This window comes from Abramis brama, assembly GCF_963993115.1.
Source record: "Abramis brama genome assembly, chromosome: 8".
NCBI lineage: Eukaryota > Metazoa > Chordata > Actinopteri > Cypriniformes > Leuciscidae > Abramis > Abramis brama.
This window is the reverse complement of record NC_139970.1, coordinates 5,341,560-5,353,393: the sequence shown is the minus strand read 5'-3', so window position 1 is coordinate 5,353,393 and position 11,834 is coordinate 5,341,560. Positions and strand designations below refer to the sequence as shown.

At 36.7% G+C, this 11,834-nt stretch overlaps 1 protein-coding gene and 1 long non-coding RNA gene across 2 annotated transcripts; one reads left to right on the top strand and one right to left on the bottom strand.

The window, feature by feature from the left end:
- Positions 1-2,471: 2,471 nt before the first annotated feature.
- LOC311088104 lies at positions 2,472-3,999 on the bottom strand. The gene is made up of 2 exons (XR_014607443.1): positions 3,856-3,999; positions 2,472-3,208 (listed from the first exon to the last, which is right to left on the bottom strand). It is a non-coding gene; the product is annotated as an uncharacterized lncRNA (long non-coding RNA).
- Positions 4,000-4,455: 456 nt separating this feature from the next.
- On the top strand, positions 4,456-8,880 carry LOC311088092 (tripartite motif-containing protein 16-like). Its single transcript, XM_084121748.1, has 6 exons — positions 4,456-5,119; positions 5,400-5,495; positions 5,583-5,816; positions 7,474-7,633; positions 7,783-7,830; positions 8,070-8,880. The coding sequence occupies exons 1-6, from the start codon at positions 4,547-4,549 to the stop codon at positions 8,645-8,647; spliced, it is 1,689 nt and encodes a 562-aa protein (XP_083977874.1). The 5' UTR covers positions 4,456-4,546; the 3' UTR covers positions 8,648-8,880.
- The last annotated feature ends 2,954 nt before the right edge of the window (positions 8,881-11,834 follow it).

Genomic DNA, 11,834 nt, shown 5'->3' with positions numbered 1-11,834 from the left:
ATTGTTTCTTTTCTTCACTTCCTTTACAAGTGCCAGGCGCTCAATTTCAAGGTTTGCTGATGTCTCTCCAGCAGGGATGGGATATGATTGGCCTCATATGATGCCAGATATGATTGCAATATAGACATTGTATGCAAAATGCTGCAGCCTGACCTGCTGCTGAATACGCTTTACCCACCAGCGTCAATGTAGCTTTGAGAGTCTTGGTGGGTAATGTCAGGGACTTTAGTGACAATACAGACTCAGGAGAGAGATAGCTCGCAAGCGTCGCTTCAGCCTAAGTCATCGTCAAATAAACATGTTGTTTCAGCCCTGTGATATTACTATAGTTTGACGTTTGAGGGCTGAAAACAGGATATGAGACTGGTTTCTTCCACGATTTCAACATCTCAGTGTGGAGATCAGTAAAAATCACATAACAGAAACTCTTCTAAATTAGCATAGCAAATCATTAAACACTACTACATCTCCCACTTAACATTAATCTTGCACAAAAACAAAAAAACAAACAAACAAACAAACAAAAAAAAAAACCTTAAATAACACTTAATTTAAGCAATTACAAAGAATTCTGAGAAATAGAAATCCCAGCCCAGTTTCAGTTATATATACGTTTGTCTAGATCAGGGGTCGGCAACCCAAAATGTTGAAAGAGCCATATTGGACCAAAAAAAAAAAAAAAAAAATCTGTCTGGAGCCGCAAAAAATTAAAAGCCTTATATAAGCCTTATAATGAAGGCAACACATGCTGTAAGTGTCTATATTAGCTTTATTAAGAAGGCTACAAATAATGTTACATAATGGGCATTCATGATTAAATGTTTATTTTCCCTGCAGCGCATCCTGGAGAGAATGACGCACCACGTGACTACGGTGCTTTAAGTTTAACTTCCATTATAATTTTAATGTATTATGTTTCGTTTTATTTATTCGTGTATTATTTTTACAACGTTGAAAAACTTTAACCCTTTCACACGTAAGTTTAAAATATTCTGACTGCCCCCCCCCCCCCCCCCCCCCCCCCCCGACCTTGTGTCACTTTATGGTTTCCATGGTGACGCGTCATTGCGTGTCACGTGACACACCGCAGCAACAACAGAGCTGAATGAATGATGATCTGCTTTTATGTCATTTTTCCTTTTTTATTCAAAATATTCACAAATTTGTTAGATATGGCATGAAATATCTGATATTCCGATTGTCAAATATATGCAAGTGGAAGTGTTTTGTTGTTTAAACACCTTTATAACGATCGCGTTAGTTCAGCTGTATGCGCGATGGGCGCCGCCATCTTAGTTTGTGCCGCAGACGCAGTTCAGAGAATCGGATCTGTTGGATTTACAACACGTGAATTCATCCACTTCTCCCGAAATACATACAAGTAAGTGGCTGTGGTGAACTGGGAGAAGAATAGAGTAAACTTTAAAGTTACTTACATAATGTGTATCTGATATGAATAAAACGTGTCTAATTATAATGGAAAGGATTATTATTGCCTCTTCCTTTAACATCAGTGTGTATTTTAAAAACTCTAAATGTATAGGTTTTTTTAGTACTTATATGTCTGAAACCTAAAATAAATATTATGTGGTTGAAAACACTTAAGTTGTGATATGACAGCTCTGAGCGCGCCTGTCTCTGGCTCAGCGCCAGCCAACGCGCGAGAGCACATTTGAATTTAGCAGTTGATCACGTCATGCACTGACCGTTCTAATCACACCCAGAGCCGTAGAGAGAGAGAGTTGCGACAACGGAAGTTCGAAATGCTTAGTTGTCACGTGATTCGCGTAGACCTCAGATAGTTCCAGGAAGTGCTTCAGCGCCAATTCAAATCGATGGAGTTAGAGAGCAGAACTTTGATTTCTGGTAGTTTGTAGTCAGTAAATTAACTGATTTACAATATGTATATAATACACTGATATGTGAATGTAGTATGTGTTTGTAGTTACAGAAATGTTATTTTTAAAAGATAAAAATCTGCTAGTATTTAATGTTTATAGTGGTCAACCAGCGTTGCCTGCCGTTTGTTAACATATTTCTGGCTAACGTTACCTTGGTTAAAGACCGTGTTGCAGTTGTTTTGAAGTATTTCAAGTATTTCATTTAGGTTCGCGTTTAAAGTCTGTAGAGAGAATGGTGTCGTCTTAGCGGCCCCTAATTTAATAACAAATGATCGTTCCGACGGAAGCGAATCAATGAACAATAACTTTAGCTGGAAAATAACTTTATTAAAGAACCGCTATAAAGCCAAAACAATCTCTGTTACCATACATTACACGTGTATCTCTGTAAAGCTGCTTTGAAACAATCTACATTGTTAAAAGTGCTATATAAATGAAGATGACTTGACTTGACTATTTTTTGTTTTTAAACTAGAATGTTATTTAAAGGTATCACGTAAATAATGTTCACTATGGTTTCACAAGGACAGAGACTTGCAGGTAACAGGTAATTGTCTTAAATCCATTGCAAACAAGTAAAATGTAGAATTTATTAAATGAAATTTCATTAATCTTAATGTTTACAATGCTTATGCACCCCATGCACTTATTACTGTATAAATTAATACATATATTATATATTAATGTATAATATATTAATGTATAATATTACATTTTCAAACAAAACATGATTATACACACACATTATTTCATTAGTGTCCATGTGCATTATTTACTTTTAACATAATTTGATAAATTTATTACCTACATTTCTTTAATCTATAAAAATCTATTTATTTGGTTATTTTATTATAGTAATTACAGTATACTGCATCGTCCAGAGGAGCCTTAATGATGAGTGCAAAGGGTTGTAGATCTCTCTCAAATACTGGTAAAAACTGCTTTCAAGTATGGGTAGGTTGGTACACTTTCCATGTCAGGTGAATTTAAACACTTAGAAATGCTTACAGCTGAAACTTGTTTAAATTTCAAAAAGTCAAAGTTCATGACTCAAAAATATACATTACATCAGTTTATATATATATATATATATATATATATATATATTATATATACTTTTGCATTGATTTAGCACAATGGGATTTATTAATGTCTAATAAACTGCACGTCAAGCATGTTGTCTGTCATTTCCTCTATGTTGTTCTTGTGGTGTCTGACACAGAGAGGAGAAAATATGCTGAAACTGAAGGTGAGGGTACAGCGTCAGTGCAGGGAGTCTTCATGATCCACTGAATCCCTTTGAGCTTCTTGTGTTGAAAGAGATAAAGGAGACAAAAACGGGACAAATTATATACAGTAGTAGTATATATTACATGTTGTGGTATTTAGTATTATTCCCCATTTAGTCTAGTGTGATTTGTTTTTTAAAATGGCTTGCTGCTTTTAAGCATTGTTTTTAATCTCACAAATAAACTTCCATTTCCCTTTCCCATCAATCCAAAAATCAGCTGAGCTGAAACATAATATAGACAGCCTAATAGTCAGCAGAAACACAATGTCTAAAAAACTCCACCCATATGTTTTTGTTACTCAAAAATGCAATCTAAAATAAGGATTTTGTTGTTGTTGTACATTTAATGAGGAATGAAACAGATATTCTCATTTTATCACTTCCACATATCACACTCCCCAATGTTATATTTAACCCCTGTTTAGAAGCCTTTCCCTCTTATTACACAACAAAGGATAAAACTGCATTAATAGAACGGGTTTAACCATTAATAGGCTGTTCGTGGTTTGTTATGCGCTACTAACTTTATCCAATGACCTATCTTTTATCTGATAACGTCCCCTAAAACTACTAATTTAGAGATCAATAATCAACTAGCATGCTTTAATACAAGTAAATTTTATTCAGATGTACTGATACAAACGTATTCTTTAAACGTCTTACCTTTTATAAAAGTCCATCACAAACGGTCTGTTCTACCGCGCTGCTGCTACTTCCGGGAACTATTGAGAGGCTCCACGAGCCGCCATTGCTGTAAAAAGCGTTCCATTGTAGTCAATGGAGATGTCGCAACTCTCTCTCTCTATGGCTCTGATCACACCGATGTGATCGTACGTGCGAAAGGGTTTTAAGAATGTTTGTCATGTTTTTCCTCCTACAGAAATTATATTAAAACAAAAAATATTTTTTCCATTTTCATATTTTTGAAAAAGCTCCAGGGAGCCACTAGGGCGGCGCTTAAGAGCCGCATGCGGCTCTAGAGCCGCGGGTTGCCGACCCCTAGATTCAAAGAAACAAGTTCATAAAACTTTAAACAATTAAACAAATCAGATTACTTACAATGTGAAAGTTCTAAATACATATAAAAGATAACTAATTTGTTTAATTTAAATTTACCCTTCTCAAATCAATTAATTATTTTGAGCATTAGGGTTTACAGTGAATGTTTTTGCATTTACTGTTGTAGAATCTGAACTCAGCAGGAATGAGGCTTTATGAGGGTTTATAGGCTTGATAAACCTGTTTTGCACACGTCACACAAACACAGAACCAGGAAGCCGGAAGAGTTTGAGAAAGAGAAACTAAAGTGCAGTTGAGCTGTTGTGTGTTTGTGTCTCAGTATTCGTGCAGTAAAATGGCAGAAGCCAGATTTTCTCAGGATGAGTTCCTGTGTTCAGTGTGTCTGGATCTCCCGAAGGATCCAGTGGCCATTCCCTGTGGACACAGTTACTGTAAGATCTGTATTACAGGCTGCTGGGATCAGGAGGATCAGATGAGAGTCTACAGCTGCCCTCAGTGCAGACAGACCTTCAGGCCAAGACCTGCTTTAGCTAAAAACACCATGCTGGCTGAAGTGGTGGAGAAACTGAAGAAGACTAAACTTCCTGCTGACTGTTACGCTGGAGCTGGAGATGTGCAGTGTGACGTCTGTACTGGAAGAAAACACAAAGCTGTCAAGTCCTGTCTGGTGTGTCTGGAGTCTTACTGTCAAACTCATTTTGACCGTCATGAGGATTTTCACTCCCGTAAGCCACATAAAGTGACTGATGCCACTGGACGACTGCAGGAGATGATCTGCCAAACACATGATAAACTCCTTGAGGTTTTCTGTCGCACTGACCAGAAGTTTATATGCTTGCTGTGTTTGATGGACGAACATAAAAACCACGACACTGTATCAGCTGCAGCACAGAGGACAGAGAAACAGGTATGAAACTACACACTGATGAAATAATGTTGACACTATTTATATTGGCACCATATGATCAGGAAACATCATTCACACTGCAGACGTCACAGAAGTGAACAGAAGCTGCAAGTGGACTTTCACTGCTGAGCGTATTTGAGCTTCGCATTTAACTTCACAGAAAATATGGTGAAAATACACCGTAAACATTTATCAACACAAACTTTTTTAGAAAAAACTCTTCACATGATGATATAGTGACAGTATAAAGTGGCATCTGTGTTATTGGTTTGTGCTGCAGAAGCAGCTGAAGGAGACGCAGAGGTCGTTCCAGCAGAGGATCCAGCAGAGAGAGAAAGATCTTCAGCAGCTGAGAGAGGCTGTAGAGTCTCATAAGGTGAGTCTGGAGAAGAAGAGAAGTTTGAGAAGTCTCAGTCAGGACTCACTGAAGCTCACTGTGTGATTGTGGTGTGTGTCCTAACAGCGCTCTGCACACACAACAGTGGAGGACAGTGAGAGGATCTTCACTGAGCTCATCCGCTCCATTGAGAGAAGCCGCTCTGAGGCGACACAGCGGATCAGAGATCAGGAAAAGACTGCAGTGAGTCGAGCTGAAGAACGACTGGAGCGACTGGAGCAGGAGATCAATGATCTGAGGAGGAGAGACGCTGAGCTGGAGCAGCTTTCACACACACAGGATCACATACATTTCCTGCAGGTAACAGAGATCCAGAAGAACAGGATCATAGTGGACTTGAGCAAGAGACTCTCAGAGAAACATTTCATGAGAGCAGAATGAGCCGCTGACTGAAGTGTTGATCTGTGTGTTCGGTTATTATATAATCATCAGTCAGACTCTCATCTGATCATCTTCACTCACAGTTCAACTTTTTTACATCATTTTCCCTTCTGATTTCTCATATAATGGTGAAATCAGTGAACTTCATGGTAGCAATTTGAGTTATATTCATCAAAGTTGCATCAGATGATCTTCAAACTTGACAGAATTGACAGTATTTTCATAATTGTTTGTCTTTAACATGTTGATGAATTTGACCATGAAGACCCTAAACATGAAGTCTGTATATTAGCAATGCTTCAACATACTGAAACCACACAAAACCTGACCTTGGGATCGTGTCCTAAGAGTCCTTGTGGATTTCAGTGTCAATAACTGCTCAAAAGTTATAAATAATGTTCAATCTGCTCGTAGATTTTGAACTGCTTTTCCTGAGCGAATCTACTCAAGTCTACAATGAGACCAGGGCCATTTCTGAACATTTTGCCCCTTTCCAAAACTTACACTCTCAAAACTTAAATAGCAACGTTTCTAAGCACTGATATGGTACTTTTACAAATTATATGAATAAGTTGTTTCTTAACATTGAAATGATTCCCAACTGATGTACATTCATTATTTTTTTCTGCCCTCATACTGGTTGTAGGAACAACATTAGCGTTCGGTGGTTCAGCGTAGATTGTTAGCAATGAAAATTAACATAACATAAATGGGCAATGTTTAAAATAAAATGAGAAAGGTTATATTATTTGCTTTAATAATACAACTGTATTGTTTCTTCATTTTCAATAATGCAACAGTAGCCTATTATTTTTTCAATAAAACTTAAAGTGCTGTATTAAAAGTTAAATTACCCCAAATCCAAGCATATATTAAATTATTGTTTAGTACTTCACATTTCATAGTAAATTAAATTAATGAAAACAAAAATATCACATATTAATGCCTTTTCATCACACAAATATGAATTTAGCAAAGTCTGCCCTTTAATTCTGTGAATAAAACAAAAGCTTTAATGGCATTCCCATTAAATAATGTAATTTATCTTTTTAGAGTCCAATTTACATGATATAATACAGCTAAGATGGAGATTGATGCATTTGATCAGGATAATAATATGATTATTTAAAATATTTAATATGAGATAGATGTTGGTATATTACTGACCTCTCGATTTTATTTCCACATCTAAATGAATCACTTTCGTGTTTTCTGGAATTTTGTTTTAATTATTTGGTTTATTCTGCCATTTTATTTTTTAAGTATATAATTTCAAAATCAAAACACACTAAATTTGGATTTATGATCGCAGTATTTCTAATAAAATCATGTATTTCTCAAGCTAATATTGAGCTTAAATTGATTTCTAGGAAGTTCACATATAGTGTAAATGGCAAACGCTAGAACTTGTGTCTCTAATGTCACATAATGAATATGAGAAGAATGAAGCTGATGCTGTGAAAGTGCTGGATTGAGGAGAGTTACTAAAGATCAACAAGAGCCGCACAAATCTGACAGTAGAGCAGGTTATTGATGAAGTGTGGAGGTGATGAGCTTTGATTTCTGTTTTCTCTAGAGTTTCCAGTCTCTCTCAGCTCCTCCTGAATCTACAGACGCAAATGACAATCTCTTCAGTTCTCTCTCCTCTTTTGATGGCGTGAGAGAATCTGTCCGTCAGCTGAGAGACAAACTGGAGGATTTCTGCAAAGAGGAGCTGAAGAAGATCTCTGACAGAGGTAAAGTCCTGGAGATTCTGCTCTCAGAAATGATCCTCCATCATCTCAGATCATGTAGAAGATCATATTAGAAATGTCTTAGGAACGGATGCAGGGATCATTTCTCTTGACATGATAATCACACTCTTCATGTCTGTTGATTTCCACAGTCACTTTCTCCAACATTGTTCCCAGGACCAGGAACGACTTCCTACAATGTAAGTCACTGAGAAAACAAGCAGAAAAACTCACTGAGTGTGTTCATGTTCTTCCTGGAGAAGTGAAAGAAAACATGCCAGAAGAGTTTTAGAGTTGATCATGTAAATGATGATTTGCTCAGGATATCTGGTAAACTGCACTGAGACACTGATGATATATTGAACATGAAGAGTTCAGATACATTAAAAGATCAGACAGATTCATAATTCCTGATTCTGATGTGTTTTATCTCCATCAGATTCCCATCAGCTCAATCTGGATCTGAACACAGTGAATAAACTCCTCCGTCTGTCTGAGAGGAACAGAGTGATTACTGGCACTTTACCAAAGTTTCAGTCGTATCCTGATCATCCAGACAGATTTAATGTGTATCCTCAGGTGTTGTGTAGAGAGAGTGTGTGTGGACGCTGTTACTGGGAGATTGAGTGGAGTGGAGAATGTGTGTATATATCAGTGTCATATAAGAGCATCAGCAGGAAGGGATCGGGTAAAGAGTGTGTGTTTGGATCTAATGATCAGTCCTGGAGTTTGATCTGCTCTTCCTCCAGATACTCATTCTGGCACAATAACATAGAGACTGAACTCCCTGTAAAGCCCATCAGCCGTAGAACAGGAGTGTGTGTGGATCACAGTAGAACAGGAGTGTGTGTGGATCACAGTAGAATAGGAGTGTGTGTGGATCACAGTGCAGGAACTCTGTCCTTCTACAGCGTCTCTGACACGATGAGCCTCATCCACACAGTCCAGACCACATTCACTCAACCGCTCTATCCTGGGTTTAGGGTTGGTCTCCTATCATCAGTGAAACTGTGTTGATGAATCAGGATAGATTGTAGAGAGATTCTACCCATAATACTTTGAGCTGCATGATAAATCATAAACACTGAGATGTTATAGAGTCTCTTACTTTGTCTTTATTACATTAATACTACAGCTGAGCTTCTGTCAGTGAAATAACATGTTCAGATTATGGTTGAGTAAGTGTGAGCTTGAAGATGATATAATATTCCCTGCTAAACTCAATAAAAATATTGTTTTGTCTCATCATCTCTTATGTGTGCCTTGTGTATATGTTTATGTATATGTGCATATGTATTGTTTTATGGTGCATATTTTTAAACATATTTTACCTAATTTTGATTATTATCAGGTTAATAAGGTTAAAGTCAAATCTGTCCTAAATCATAAGCTTTTGAATTTTCATATTTACAGTAAATAGGTCACAGAAGACTTCTCCGTGTTCAGTTCAGCTCAATCTCTGAGACTTTTGGCAGGTGAACATTTTAGTTTCAGTTAAATATATTTTTATTAACTACAGGTTAAATAGTTTACATACAAAGTACTAATATATAAAAAGAAAAGAAAACAAAGTCAAAGACAAATCGTTTACAAGCTTTGTCTGCAGGAAATGCTAACAGCAAGAGCATCTAACACCAGAGAGGCCGTTCCTGTGGATCAGCGTCTGCCTTGATCTCCTCATGTCTGCCTTGTGTTCACAATCTGAGTTCTTGAGGTCTTCATCTTTGTAAATCCCCTCATAATTCATTAGTCTTTTTATGGACAAATCCGAAGCCTTGAACAGTCATAAGTTCCAGAAATCCCCTTAAAACCTGTTTATATAATCATCTATAACAACCTGCCAGTTCAGGGTGCATTATCTTCTTCTTCTTCTGCTTCTTCTTCTTCTTCTTCTGCTTCTTCTTCTTCTTCTTCTTCTTCTTCTTCTTCTTCTTCTGCTTCTTCTTCTTCTTCTTCTTCTTCTTCTTCTTCTTCTTCTTCTTCTTCTTCTTCTTCTCTTCATTTTCTGGTGGATCTGGCAAACAACTTTTAAAAGTGCATACCGCCACCTACTGTACAAAAGTGTGTATCTCCATGTCACTTAGCTCATATTCTATTATTCAATCTAGTGCATTTTAAAAAGGTGAAAGTGCCCTCCTGATCTCTCTTACCCCTTCTTCTTCCTCCCCTTCTGTTCCCAAAACCCCTTTTAGATCCCACACTCGTCCTGTTTCTCTTACTTTGTCATGTAAGTTTCTTCTGTCAGATTCATATATGGAACAGTGCATGATGACATGATCTACATTCTTTATCTCCACTATTAGCACACTTATTACTATTTCTTTTCCCTAGAACAGCCAACAAACTATTTAATCCTGTGTGATCTAATCTGAGTCTGTTATTATTATTTCCTCTCTTCTCTTCTTTTATTTATAGATCTTCATTTTAACTGATTTTTGAATTTTATAATATCTCCTTCCTTTCAAATCTTCATCCCACTTTTCCTGCCAAATCTCCATACCTTTATTCTTAATCAGGGCTTTCCCTTCTCCTTCTCCTTTTCCTAATGTAATTGATATTGTAATTTCTTTTTTTGCACGTCAGCACCCTCATTTCCTTTCAGTCCCTCATGAGCTGACACCCAACAAAACTGCACATCAATATCATATCTATGGATCCTAAACCATTTTTGAAAGAGTTATATGATACGATCATCTCTATCCCTTTTCCTCGACTGGATGCTTCCCAAAACAGGGATTGAATCAGAGCAAATTACCAGCCTATCCGGTTGAACCTCTTCACCCATTGTAACCCTACACTGAAAAAAGTGTCTCATTATATCAAAGTAAAAAGTATCTTTGAATCAAATAAAGTTTTTAAGTTTAATGAAATCTCAAATTATACTTTGTCTCAATGTTTTCTCTTTGTATTAACTTAATTAAACCAAATCTAACCAAATATCCAACCAAATACAATTTAAAATATTAATGTAATATAAAGACATTTATTTACTTTCAGAATGTGTAATTTTATCATCTAAGATGAATGACTTCAAGCATCAAACTTTTGACAATTTATTTTGTCATAATACAATTTTTTTTTACAATGTGTACAGTATCCTCATACAAATACACACTGTCTAACAATGTAAACACATCATAAACATGACAATTTTTGTCATAAAACATTTCTACAATGTGTATAGTATTGTTTTAGTATCCATATACATAGACACACTGGATACAATGTAAATTCACCATAAGAAGCAGTTATGGTTTCGAAGAGAAACATGCAATCTTTCCATGAACAGTCACTTAGAACTGAATACACAATCAAACCTTTAGAGTTCTTCTGAAGTTAAAACAAGTTTGGCCCAAAAACTGGATTAAAATGGGCAGTGTAAAACCAAACACTTTTAATAAAACACCTACCAAATTAGACAATGGTAGAAAGAAGAAAAAAAGTATTTTCACCTTCATGGAATAGTCCCACTAAACACTGGACGTTGGATAGACATGCAGATCATGTCTATATTGGGTCCGTCGGTCCATGACCAATTCTGGACATCTATTTGGACGTCCAACCATGACCCAACTTGGACGTCATATTGACGTTCAACATTGGACCTTTGAACTGGGTAATTTTTTTGGACATCATTGGACGTCTATGACAGGTGCAGGAAATTTACATGATTACTATGTAATATTTTTATTTATTTACAAATATCAACATTGTTATTATCAACATGATTAATACATATGAATACAGATTATTTATAATTATTTAAGATCATTTTCCAAAAACTCCATTTGATCGTCTCAGCATCAGGTACCCAGGGAAAGCAAGAAGTAAGTGTGTGTGTGTGTGTGTGTGTGTGTGTGTGTGTGTGTGTGTGTGAGCCTAAAGAAGCTGCTGTTTTGTTTGAGCGCACTGAGCGTGATTATTGTTTGGAAAAGACTTATCTAATAAAACACACGATCCACAGCAAGCCGATCCCGTCTCCTTCCTTCTTCCCACAAACAAACTTTTGTGGACGGGCGTCAACATTAGACGTGCGGAAGACGTCGAAAAAAGACGTCGCCTGGCGTCACAAAACAACCCCTTCAGTGGACCGAATTTGGATGTCCAAAAATTACATGAAAATGACGTCACTCCGACGACACATTGCGCAGTGGGGTTTACCCAAAAATGAAACTTGTCTCATAATTGTCATAAAATGTCTCTG

What these genes read in the sequence shown, in the direction of transcription:
- LOC311088092 (XM_084121748.1), top strand. Translation starts at nt 4,547, where the DNA reads ATGGCAGAAGCCAGATTTTCTCAGGATGAGTTCCTGTGTTCAGTGTGT. An exon ending in CACAGAGGACAGAGAAACAG is followed by an intron (nt 5,120 to 5,399) that starts GTATGAAACTAC and finishes TTTGTGCTGCAG; the next exon opens with AAGCAGCTGAAGGAGACGCA. An exon ending in ATCACATACATTTCCTGCAG is followed by an intron (nt 5,817 to 7,473) that starts GTAACAGAGATC and finishes TGTTTTCTCTAG; the next exon opens with AGTTTCCAGTCTCTCTCAGC.